This window comes from Xenopus laevis, chromosome 2L (genome assembly GCF_017654675.1).
Source record: "Xenopus laevis strain J_2021 chromosome 2L, Xenopus_laevis_v10.1, whole genome shotgun sequence".
NCBI lineage: Eukaryota > Metazoa > Chordata > Amphibia > Anura > Pipidae > Xenopus > Xenopus laevis.
In genome coordinates this window covers 184,136,655-184,150,166 of record NC_054373.1, presented here as the reverse complement: position 1 = coordinate 184,150,166, position 13,512 = coordinate 184,136,655, and the positions used below count along the sequence as shown (strand labels likewise).

General features: G+C 40.7%; 1 protein-coding gene across 1 annotated transcript in view; it reads right to left on the bottom strand.

The window, feature by feature from the left end:
- Nucleotides 1-4,366: 4,366 nt before the first annotated feature.
- Nucleotides 4,367-13,512, bottom strand: part of acer3.L (alkaline ceramidase 3 L homeolog) — a 38,137-nt gene continuing 28,991 nt past the window's right edge. The window contains exons 5-11 of the mRNA XM_018245646.2: nucleotides 13,372-13,453; nucleotides 11,751-11,786; nucleotides 9,083-9,141; nucleotides 7,368-7,469; nucleotides 7,137-7,241; nucleotides 6,832-6,877; nucleotides 4,367-5,667 (exon numbers count right to left, since the gene is read on the bottom strand). Of these exons, the coding sequence (XP_018101135.1) occupies nucleotides 5,614-5,667; nucleotides 6,832-6,877; nucleotides 7,137-7,241; nucleotides 7,368-7,469; nucleotides 9,083-9,141; nucleotides 11,751-11,786; nucleotides 13,372-13,453 (484 nt within the window). The 3' untranslated portion in view covers nucleotides 4,367-5,613. The remainder of the gene's footprint in view (nucleotides 5,668-6,831; nucleotides 6,878-7,136; nucleotides 7,242-7,367; nucleotides 7,470-9,082; nucleotides 9,142-11,750; nucleotides 11,787-13,371; nucleotides 13,454-13,512) is intronic.

The window sequence follows — 13,512 nt, the reverse complement described above, 5'->3', positions numbered from 1 at the left end:
TGAGTTATATAGTGAATAAAGTAGCCCCTCTTGTAAAATATAAGGATATTATAAGTTACCGAGGAGTTTCATGACCATATAAAAGTACGAGGCCGAAGGCCGAGTGTTTTTATACAGGTCATGAAACTCCGAGGTAACTTCTAATATCCTCATATTTTGCAACTGGGGGTACTTTATTTATTATAATACACAAATTTTAGTGAGTCATGTGACAGAAATGACATCAGAACTCACCGTTTATAACTGATGACATCAGAACTCACCGTTTATAAGGATATAATTTACAGGATATTCATGGCTTTTGTGTATTATAAGTAAATACTGGAGGAGTCTCTATCTGTCCTGATTGCTGCACTGTCAGTTCTGACTGCTGAACTGTTCTTCCATGAGAGAGAACCATCGGCTTATATTTAACTCTTTCACTCCCTGGACAGTTGTTATACACATGTAAGGGCCACATTTGTATGTAGTAAAGTAGGGAGACCCCCTTATTCCCAACACAAGGGGATTCCTATGTTTTGCTGCATTAGTGACGTTGGGCTGATATTGGGGCTCACAGTTGGGGTTCTGTACAGACCTGCCTCTGGGGACTTTATTGTGCACAAACAGGAAGTGGCATTTCCCAAACAGAAAGGTCAGGAGTATCATTGTATCCTGTAGCCTTAAACTTAAAGTTCATATTTAAGTCAACTTTTAGTAGGTTATAGAATGGCTTATTCTAAGCAACTTTTCAATTGCTCTTCATTTCTCTTTTTAACAGTGTTATGTTTATTTCCCCTTTCATCTGACTCTTTCCAGCTTTCAAATGGGGGTCACTGACCCCATCTTAAAAACAAATGCTCTATTAGGGTTAGGTCACACTGGGCGTTTTGGGGAAATTTGGTCGCCTGGCAACTAATCGCCTCAACTTTGCAGCGACCAATCTCCCCAAACGCCTTCCCTCACTCTGCGCTGGCTTAAATGAAAAAATCGCCAAAGCTAATCACATGTAGCGATTTGTTTTCCGAAGTCGCCCAAAGTTTCCTCGTGAGGCAACTTCGGAAAATGAATCGCCGCATGTGATTAGCACCAGTGATTTTTCATTTTAGCCAGTGCAGAGTGAGGGAAGGCTTTTGGGGAGATTAGTCGCCAGGCGACCAAATCTCCCCAAAACGCCCAGTGTGACCTTACCCCAGGGCTACCAATGTATTGTTATTGCTACTTTTTATTACTCATCTTTCTATTCAGGCCTCTCCTATTCATATTCCAGTCTCTTATTCAAATCAGTGCATGGTTGCTAGGGGAATTTGGACCCTAGCAACCAAATTGTTAAAATTACCAACTGAATAAAAAGCTAAATAACTCAAAAACCACAAATAATAAAAAACAAATGCAAATGGAAGTTTACTCAAATGCACACAACCCCTTTAAGGTTTCTCTGGAACCAGGAGGCCAAAACAATGGAAACAGCCCCAGAAAAGTACTGGCATTATATACATTTAGGCAGGTGTTGTCCTGGAACTTGGTAAACCACAAAAATAGATTTACTCATGCATTTATAGTTAAAAAATCTCATTTATTTATACAAATTAAAAATCCTTATACTCCACAAAAAGGCCTAACGCGTTTCATGCTTACCCAGCATCCCATACGCAAATTAGATATAAAGCTCTGCTTTGCAGCCAATTACTTATTATTTTGATACAATCTGGCAGTTGGTGTTGCAAATGTCAGCGTTAGGCTTGGGTGCGGCTTCTCACCAATAAACAACCCAAGCTCCCCATGGTTAGTTCTTACTCTGATGTTACTCCTGGAGGCTCAGCAGTGAGTATCCCAATTGAGGAGATGTGATTTGGGACATACACAGTGAATGGGGATAATCTGGCTCAATTCCTCTATGTTGTGTTCTACTGACATCTAGTGTCACAATGTGGAATTGCACTCACACCTCCAAACCATTAGTTTAAGGGCAACACTCAGGGGCACTGCCATGAATTCTTCAATCCATGGAGCGAGTAAAAGCACCATCCATCCATCACTTATGTATTTTAATAACTTAGCTTTAATAGAATTGTGCTCTTTTCTGTTGCATTAGCAGCTCAGTTCAATATGATGAACAGTGCTACGCAATAAGTTGGCGCTATATAAATACATGTTTATAATAATAACGGAGTGCTGGCAGCTACAAGCAAACATTCTTCTATATTCTATAGAACCTCCATAGGAAACAGCATGAGAATTATAATGCAGACTTGTCTAAGGACACCGAACTGTTCTCTGGCCCTAACATATGAAAGTAACGGATCAGATCCATATTCACGTTACTGTTGCTTTAAGGTTTTTGTCATAAGACATTGGCAGACGAGCAGTTGCAGCTCATGTGACTCTGCAGGCCAGGGACATGTGACTTCTTTCCAAAAGATAAAATCCAATGTTATTTCCCCCCAGGCTATGATCTGTGATGTGAGGCCCAGTACCACTATATATAGCAGGAGTGTGGGGGGATCAGGGGCAAACAAACCTCACATTCCCATGTGCAATGCCAAGAATCAGCTGAAGTGGGGTAAAAGCACAACTGGACTAGTGAAACATTAAAGGAGAACTAAACCCTAAAAATGAATGTGGCTAAAAATGTCCTATTTTATATAGTGAACTTATTGCAGGAGGCTAAAGTTTGAGCTTGTCAATAGCAGCAATGATCCAGGACTTCAAACTTGTCACAGGGGGTCACCATCTTGGAAAGTGTCTGTGACACTCACATGCTCAGTGGGCTCTGATTGGCTGTTGAGAAGCTAAGCTTAGGGCTCGTCACTAATTATCCAGCAGAAAATGAGCTTCCCTGGCTGTAATATAAGCTGATGCTACCGGTTTGCTGATTATTAAATTCTGATGCTAATTGCACTGGTTTCTGTGCTGCCATGTAGTAATTATGTGTATTAATTACTAATCAGCCTTATATTGTGACATTTCTATTCTATGTGTACTGTATATTGTGAGTGACTCCCTAAGCTCAGTAAGTGACAGCAGCACAGAGCATGTGCAGTGAATCAGCAGAAAAGAAGATGGGGAGCTACTGGGGCATCTTTGGAGACACAGATCTTTACTGCTAAAGGGCTGTGGTTGCCTTGGGCTGGTACAGAAGCACAAAACATCATGTACAACATTTCTAGCTACTTCTTTAGTTAAACTTTCATTGTCCTTTAAGGCTACAATGATGTAGAAATTCCTGATAATTCCGTGCTTCCTACTTTGTAGAACAGTTTGGGGGTCTCTTTCCTATTTCAGCACAATAATGTACATACACAGTACCGGGTACATACAGAATGGGTTTTTGCTGAGATCGGAAGATCCTGGCTGCACAGAGACCCCCAACACAACTGAACCCCCCGTGGTATGAATTGGAACCCCAACTCTGAGCCTGATCCCCGACATCAGTGCCTGAACTGACTGAGACAGAAATGGTCAGAAGTGAAATACAAGAGACACGGAGGAACGAGAAGCACAAATTTATTACAAAAATAAGTTAGTAGTGGTCTCTCCGCATGGGACAATACTCAGCCATGGAATCCCCCCCCCCTTAAGGCAACGCTTGTTGTACAGTTTTGGTGGAACCCCCCCCCCTGTTCCCCATAACCAAGTTACCTGAATAGGGACACACTGATGTATCAGCCCTGGTTTCACCCAAAATGTTACTCCAATTGCTTTCTGAGGTGTTTAGGCCTAAATTCCTGAGCCCTCGCAACCAAGGGCCCAACCCCCTCAGTCTGGGAACCACTGCCTTAAAGGGGAACTATCACAAAAATGTAATATAAGCTTCATCATACTGAAATAAGAAACTTTCTAAATACAATCAATTAACACAACACAACAATTCTGCATTGTTTCTAAAATAATCAAGTTTATCTTCACTATCCCTCTCTCAGCATCTGTTTCTCTTCATTCTCTCTTCATGCAGCAGTTGGGTGTCAGATATTCACTGACAGTTAGATCCAATATATCTTATAGGGGGGCTCCTTTCCTAGCAGATGTATTAGAGCTCACTCAAATAACTGATTCCAGTATAAACAAAATCTAGCAAAATAACTGCCTTTTGCACAAATCCTGCATGTAGAGAGACATGATGTCTGGTGATTTAATAGAGTGAGCTCTAATACATCTTCTAGGCAAAAGAAGCCCCCCTATAAGATATATTGGATCTAACTGTCAGTGAATATCTGACACCCAACTGCTGCATGAAGAGAGAATGAAGAGAAACAGATGCTGAGAGAGGAATAGTGAAACTTGATTATTTCAGGAACAATGCAGAATATTTGATTATATTTAGAAAGTTTCTTATTTCAGTATGAGGAAGTTTATATTAAATTTTAATTTTTGCAATGGTTCCCCTTTAAGGAACTGGTCCAGCTCTAATTGAATCCTTTGTTACATTCTGGTTTAATCTGAGCACAAATAGCCCCGGCTCCAAATACAGACCCAGTGGGTTTCCGGGATTTTGTCAATGTGATGTCAGTTTCTTCCCAGTGCCCCCGGCCCAGTCCAACTGTCAGTGCGGATCAGGAATCAAACCCACAAATGTTTCACTGTGGGACCGGCACCTTCCCATTCTCTACACTTCTCCTGTGCGGCCTCAGACAGAGAATATTTGGGAGCAGAGGAGGAGGGAACTTCCCCAGTCTGACCCCCACCCAAACCCTCAATGGTCACAAAAATGTAACCCCCCCCCCCTGTGAGTTTTGCAGGTATCAGGCCAACCCACACATGAATATCTGTCATCTCACAACTGTCACCTCTAATCCCAGCGCTGGGTATTTAGTGTGAGAGAGGAATGGAATACATGTTGGGAAGAGCACACACCTTGTATATTGTGTAATAGAGTTTCTTGTCCAGGATGCAGGTGTTAGTGGGATGCTGGGAGATGTAGTTCTGTCACTGAATAGGTAGCCCTGTATTCCCACCCCCTGCCACAGTAAATCATATCCCATGCTGCATCACTAGGGTGGAATAAAGGGAGTGGCTGCCATTCTGGAAAGGGGCGGGGATACAAAGCCTCCTCCCACTCAGGACCAGACACAAAATCCCACCCCCCAACCGAGCAAAATGATTTGCATTGGAACAAACTACCCGGTACCGCTTGTTGCACCCAGACACCCTAGGTGGCAATTAAGGACAGGGCCCTACAGTTCCCTTACTGGGTGTCTGTCTCATTGGCCACACCCACATGTCACTGCTCTCAATCAGCTGAGCCCGTCACGTGCTTGTGACCCCTGGGGGGAGATACAGTACAAAGTAGGAGGTGCCTATAAAGTTTATCAGGTTACAGTTAAGGTCACACGCAGCCAAAGGTGTGTTGCTACAATTTCTTTCTTGCTCTATTGATTTCTTGTTATTTCTGTCACCAGCAGAAATGTATTATGTCCCACACACCCACCCGTAGCTGCTTGTACAGTGACACATTGCCCCCTGCTGGAAGGGAAGGGGATTACACCGGGATCAACAGGAGGAATGATCCCAAGGCAAGAGCTTCCACTGAGCTGGGCTGGTGCCAATGAGCTGGGCAGTGCTAGTGCTATATATTTATAGAGGGAGAGTCCATGGCCGCTGGAATGTCTTCGTGGTGTTTCAGGTTCCGCTTGGTCAATGTCGCTTGGGGTTCTCCACCATAATCACCGGCCACATGCCCAACATGAACTGCACCAATGGAAACAAGGCATCACAGTCACATGGTAACGCCCATATCAATGGTTACGCTCCCCCATTTCTTCCCTATATACAGCAACGCTATAGTCTAAAACAGGCAACATGGCAGCTCCCACCCCTCCTTTAAATGGAAACCCTAATAGTAAATTAGGGGAGAGGGGGTTGAGCTGCAGCTATGTGCATAATGACAACATTCCTGCTATACAGCACCCGCGGGAGTATTGGGCTCATTATTGGATGCTGCTTCGGCACTAAAAGTCAAGCCAATGCTTTCTATAGGGGTGCCAAAGATGAGGGACTCCCAATACCTTATCTACCAATAGGATGCTGGGAGTTGCAGTTCTCTATATGTGTTGGCAGCTCTTTCATAAATGTATCACTGACTGTTTGTAGTTTATGGAATCAAAGGAACATGGAATGTACTGTACTTAGGTAGAGACCCCTTTGAAGGGGTGGTTCACCTTTAAGTTAACTTTTGGTATAGAATGGCTAATTCTAAGCAACGTTTCAATTGGTCTTCAAAATTTATTTGTTATAGTTTTTTTTTTTTTTTTTTTTTAATTATTTGCTGCCTTCTTCTGACTCTTTCCAGATTTCAAATGGGGGTCCCTGACCCAATCTTAAAACAAATGCTCTGTGATACTAAGCTCTATAGTTAGTATAGATATGGGTATATAGAATTTAATTAAAAGTAGGGAGGGGTGTGTGTGTATGGGGCTGGGTTTTCATTTGGAGGGGTTAAACTTGATGGACTTTGTCTTTTTTCAACCCAATTTAACTATGTAACTATGTAAGGCTACAGATATATTATTATCGGGACTTTTTATTACTCATCTTTCTGTTCAGTCCCTCTCCAATTCATATTCCAGTCTCTTATTCAAATCAGTGCGTGGTTGCTATGGTTATTTGGAACCTAGCAACCATATTGCTGAAACTGCAAACTATACAGCTGCTAAATAAAAACTAAATAACTCAAAAATACCAAATAATAAAAAATGAAAACCAATTGCAAATTTTCTCAGCATATCCCTCTCTACATCATACTAACAGTTACCTGAAAGGTGAATAACCCCTTTAAATAAAGGCCCTGTGCCTGTTATTCTGTAAACATGTTACTGGCTGCGTGCTCATCGGAGGAGAGTTCAGGCCACTTACCTTCACTTTAGGTCGGTACTTCAGGTAGAGGGTCCTTGTGTATAAACTGAAAGCAACGGGGGGAAAATACAGGATTTCAGTTTCAGGATATAAAAGGGAATGGAGTTGCTGGGAGTGGGAATATGGAAGGGGAGATCAGGTGAAGGGAAAACAGGACCCAAGGTGAGAAAAAGGGGAAAGTAACAGCGACACCCTCCCTTGTTGTGGTACAACCCCCACAGCCCATGATTATTGGAAAAATGTAGAAACGTTTAGGTTCTCCCTAAATAAAGATCATGGACAATACTCTTGGGATCCCCAGGTACCTGAATAAGATGTGCAGATAGGAGCCCAGTCCTGTGAGAATGTGCCACCAGGCATGGAACTGGGTAACAGCGCCAACTACTGGCGGAACCTTCTGCCGCACTTCCCTAGAGGACAAAATACATACGTGGTGATGTTCTGCCAAGTCTGTGAGTCGTGAATCCCCTGCCCCAGAGACTGAATGTAACATGTCATGAGTGAGGGCATTGCATGGGCACAAAGCTGGCACTCACCTCCAGGTACTACAGAAAATGTTGTCCACGTTCCATAGCAGGAACCCTAATAAAAACACACCTAGAGAGGTGTAGGCCAGTCCTCTCAGCCAGGGGTACACCCTAGGGGATGGCAAAGAGAGGTTGGAGTTAAAATTTAGACTTGTGCATAAGTATAGGGTCTGACACACAGGTGATTGGTACTTGGGGGTCTGAGCAGGATCTTTCTAACACAATTAAAGTCAATTAAATTTAATTTAATAAGGTCAGTGATCCCAATGTTATTAATAGGGAATAAAGATAAATATATAGGAAGGTCAGTGATCCCAATGTTATTAATAGGGAATAAAGATAAATATATAGGAAGGTCAGTGATCCCAATGTTATTAATAGGGAATAAAGATAAATATATAGGAAGGACAGTGATCCCAATGTTATTAATAGGGAATAAAGATAAATATATAGGAAGGTCAGTGATCCCAATGTTATTAATAGGGAATAAAGATAAATATATAGGAAGGTCAGTGATATGATCCCAATGTTATTAATAGGGAATAAAGATAAATATATAGGAAGGTCAGTGATCCCAATGTTATTAATAGGGAATAAAGATAAATATATAGGAAGGTCAGTGATCCCAATGTTATTAATAGGGAATAAAGATAAATATATAGGAAGGACAGTGATCCCAATGTTATTAATAGGGAATAAAGATAAATATATAGGAAGGTCAGTGATCCCAATGTTATTAATAGGGAATAAAGATAAATATATAGGAAGGACAGTGATCCCAATGTTATTAATAGGGAATAAAGATAAATATATAGGAAGGTCAGTGATCCCAATGTTATTAATAGGGAATAAAGATAAATATATAGGAAGGTCAGTGATCCCAATGTTATTAATAGGGAATAAAGATAAATATATAGGAAGGTCAGTGATCCCAATGTTATTAATAGGGAATAAAGATAAATATATAGGAAGGTCAGTGATCCCAATGTTATTAATAGGGAATAAAGATAAATATATAGGAAGGTCAGTGGATATGATCCCAATGTTATTAATAGGGAATAAAGATAAATATATAGGAAGGTCAGTGATCCCAATGTTATTAATAGGGAATAAAGATAAATATATAGGAAGGTCAGTGATCCCAATGTTATTAATAGGGAATAAAGATAAATATATAGGAAGGTCAGTGATCCCAATGTTATTAATAGGGAATAAAGATAAATATATAGGAAGGTCAGTGATCCCAATGTTATTAATAGGGAATAAAGATAAATATATAGGAAGGACAGTGATCCCAATGTTATTAATAGGGAATAAAGATAAATATATAGGAAGGTCAGTGATCCCAATGTTATTAATAGGGAATAAAGATAAATATATAGGAAGGTCAGTGATCCCAATGTTATTAATAGGGAATAAAGATAAATATATAGGAAGGTCAGTGATATGATCCCAATGTTATTAATAGGGAATAAAGATAAATATATAGGAAGGTCAGTGATCCCAATGTTATTAATAGGGAATAAAGATAAATATATAGGAAGGTCAGTGATATGATCCCAATGTTATTAATAGGGAATAAAGATAAATATATAGGAAGGTCAGTATTTTTTCCCAGAAAAGGAGGCAACCCTAGGTACATGATAAGTCAAATATACAGCCCCTCCAGCTGCATATATACTGTATGTGTAGCTTTGGTCACAGGGTCGGCGGGGATCACTTACCAGGTCACTATATACACAGATCTGAGGACTAGGAAGGACACTAGCAGACCGTACATAACCTGCGAGTAAGAGAAAGATACATGAGTCAGTGTAAAGCACTTAAAGGATAAGTAAACCTTTAAAATAAATGAATGTAAACTTGATGAGGGGGCTATTCTTAGCACTTTTGTAATTTGCATTCATTATTTATTTTCTTTTGATTCCAAGATATTAAGGGATACATGTACTGTTAATATGAATGAATTTTGTTACAACGGCGCCACCTGCTGGTCAGTTTCCCACCAGTCTGACCACCAAGTAGTCAAGGAAGTTGTCAGGAGAAAGAGGCTGATGTTCGTCTGCTTAGGAATAAAATTATAAAACTTTCTTACATCTTTCCTTAGCAGAAGAACATCAGAGCAGCCTCTTTCTTTCTCCTGACAACTTCCTTGACTGCTCATTTTAAAGGTTTACTTATCCTTTAACCTCCATTCAACCAATCCAGAGTTAGCATCTTACTGGGCTGGGTGAGGGGTCTCACAGACATACGGGGAAGTTTCAAGCTCCCATCATGTGAGGACTGTTGTCCCGGGGAGCAAACAAATGGATCAGCTAAATTTGACAAACCTATTGGGCGGCCAGGTCGGACACTGTTCAGCCCATTTACTCACTATGAAATTAATTGTTAGTATGATGTAGAGAGGGATATTCTGAGACAATTTGCAATTGGTTTTCATTTTTTATTATTTGTGTTTTTTGAGTTTTTTATTCAGCGGCTCTCCAGTTTGCAATTTCAGCAATTTGGTTGCTATGGTCCAATTTACCCTAGCAACCATGCACTGATGTGAATAAGAGACTGGAATATGAATAGGAGAGGCCTGAATAGAAAGATGAGCAATAAAATGTAACAATAACAATACATGTGTAGCCTTTGTGGGGTCAGTGACCCCCATTTGAAACCTGGAAAGAGTCAGAAGAAGAAGGCAAATAATTCAAAAACTAAAAAATGAAGACCAAGTGAAAAGTTGCTTAGAATTGGCCATACTATACTATAATATACTAAAAGGTAACCCACCCCTTTATTTGTATACTTCATTTAAAGGGACACAGTGATCACATTGTGCACAATACTTACTGTCTTTGTGTGGCCTTTATGCTTATTCAGCTGTGGCCTCCCAAGTATCCCTTGGGGCAATTCATCTAATATTAGTACGTTTTAGAATGACCAGTTCTAAGCAACTTTTTTGTCTTAATTATTATTATTATTATATCGTTTTTGAATTCCTTGCCTTTTTCTTCGGACTCTTTTCAGCTTTCAAATGGGGAGCATTGACCCCATCTAGAAAACAAATGCTCTGTAAGGCTACACATTTATTGTTATTGCTACTTTTTATTGCTCCTCTTTCTATTCAGGCCTCTCCTATTCATATTCCAGGTTTCATTCAAATCAATGCATGGTTACTAGGGTAATTTGCACCCTAGCAACCAGGTTGCTGAAATTGCAAACTTGAGGGTTTAATAACCAAAAAAGCCAAATAACTGACTGTGTGTGAGAGCACAGGGGTTGCAGTACATACGTCAGTATAATACAGACCATATACAGGAACGCGGGAGGTATGAGGGTTCCCAGAATTCCACCTTCCCCAGGTCTCTAGTTCATGAATCATGTTAATTGGCAACAGACTGGGCTGCATATAATAAAGAAAGGGCGCCCGGAACAGCTGCACCCACAATTATTGTCTTACTTTGCTGTGTAGCTAAGCTGAAATAAAGACCAACTGCAAACTGTCTCAGAAGATCACTTCCAACATTTTGCTGAACATTAGGGGGCAGATTTATTCTCATTCTCTACACTGACAGTTAGATCCAATATATCTTATAGGGAGGCTCCTTTCCTAGCAGATGTATTAGAGCTCACTCAAATAACTGATTCCAGTACAAACAAAATCTAACAAAATAACTGCCTTTTGCACAAATCCAGCATGTAGAGAGACGTGATGTCTGGTGAGTTTAATAGAGTGAGCTCTAATACATCTTCTAGGCAAAAGGAGCCCCCTATAAGATATACTGGATCTAACTGTCAGTGAATATCTGACACCCAACTGCTGCATGAAGAGAGAATGAAGAGAAACTGATGCTGAGAGAGGAATGGTGAAGATAAAATTGATTATTTCAGAAACGATGCAGAATATTTTATTGATTATATTTAGAAAGCTTCTTATTTCAGTATGATGAAGCTTCTATTAAATTGTCAGTTTCACGATAGTTCCCCTTTAAGGCTGCTGCATCACGTGACTGCCAGGCTGCAGGGCACAAAGGCTGGTGCTGATGGATGAGGCTGGATCTGTGCAACTGGCAGTTAATTAGCAGACGAGTGAATGGCGGACTCAGCGGGGGCCCAGGGCTCTATCTGGTTAATGTGCAGCATCAATAGGTGGATTGAGTGAAGCGCTGGAGGGCCCCAAAGTTTATTTGTGTTTTATTTATTTATAAGTGGCAGAAAAAAAGGTTAACATTTAAAGGCAACATATACCCTACTCTAAAAGTAATTTAACGGTATGAGGGTACAGCCCCTCCTGGGGCCTTTAGAAACTCCGAGCATTAACCCAACAAGCTGTATGGCACGGCATGGGCTGCTACTGCTGTACAGATGGGAGGACACAGCTCCGTATGCAGCACATGTACTTACCTGATGAAATACAGGCTCCTTCCACCTTAAATAAACCTATAGAGAGAGAGAGAGAGAGAGAAAGCAGAGCGTGAGACGGAGGCAGAAGACTTGGCTTATTCTCACTATCACAGCTGGGCATTGGGCTGGTGACCCCTGGGGGCTGCTGTTCTGTTTAACTCTGTGCCCCCCACCGAGGAAAAAGCCTGCACTACTGCCAGTTTCTCATCTCATTGTACAGAGGCTCTAGCTGGCGGCAGGGGGGAGCAGTAATATTCTCAGCCAGCGTCAGAGATGTGCCGGGTATATAAATGGCACTTTCATTAAACCCAGCGGCTTCTTCTGATTCACGGGATAAAAGCACAATCTAAATCTCTCATTTTAAAGGGCTCTCAGTTGTGCAGCCTTTCAATTGCAACTGTCAATTAAAGGGGAAGTTCATCTAGGAAGACATTTTTAACAACTTTTATAACAAAACAGACTCAGTATATGCCCTACGCATCTTGTCGGTGCTATATAAATAAATGATGATGCCCTGCAGGGTGCCAGCTTGCCTGTAGCAGGGAGTTGGGCATGTAGTGATACCTGCTCAGACTTGTGATGGCAATTTAGAAACACTGAGGGCACACAGTAAGATCCCATAGGCTGGAGATTTATATTGGGTATGTGTAACAGCACGGAATATTGTTATTCTCATGCCCAAGTGTTTTTTGCCTAAAGGACTGGTGCCAGGGTTTGTTGTTCACTTACAGTCTGTGCGAGAGAGAAGCAGCAGGTGGGGCTGTGTTACTGAGCAGTGTAGGCTGCAGCGTGCCCCATACTCAAACGATTTGGAAACCTGCTCTACCTCTCAATCCAAAAGAAATGGCTATTTCTAAGCATCGTTTCAATTGGCCTTCATTTTTCTTTTTTTTATAGTCTTTGAATGATTTAAGGGGTGGTTTACCTTTAAGAATGTCTAATTCTAAGCACAGGTCCTATTCTTTTTTTCTATTTTTTTTAAATTTTTATATCTCTTTCCAGCTTTCGAATGGGGGTCACTGACTCCATCTAAAAAACAAATGCTCTGTAAGGCTACAAATGTATTGTTATTGCTACTTTTTATTCCTCCTCTCTCTATTCAGGCCTCTCCTATTCATATTCCAGTCTCTTATTCAAATCAATGCATGGTTGCTAGGGCCATTTGGACCCTAGCAACCAAATTGCTGAAATTGCAAACTGGAGAGCTGCTGAATAAAAAGCTAAATAACTCAAAAACTAAAAATAATAAAAAATTAAAAACAATTGCAGATTGTCTCACAATATCACTCTCTAGATCATACTAATAGTTAATTTAAAGGTGAACAACCCCTTTAAAGGACAGCCTATTAACTCAATGGGGACTCAATGAAAATGCCCTGGGATCCCACAACAATTACTGCAGCCAAAAATAAAAACGGAGCCTCATAAAAGTTCTGTATCCGATTCCCTATGTCATAACGGATGAGCAATATTAACAGACAACCTTATTTGCAGCAGTTTATTAGGCTTATTCCTCCCCAAAATTCTAACTGGCCTGATGGCATCGGCCCGTGCAGCTCATTACCACTATATCACACAGCAGTAGAAACAACTGGATCTGAGACAGTGAGGAGGCTCTTACTGTAGTGACTATTAAGCTGAAGAGTATCAGCAGGACGAGCAGCAAATAATTGTAGGAATTTCTGTTCTTAAAACATTCGTACCTGGGAAACAAAAAAGAGCAGAATAATTGTATAAATATTTGTATCAGTGTAAATAATTC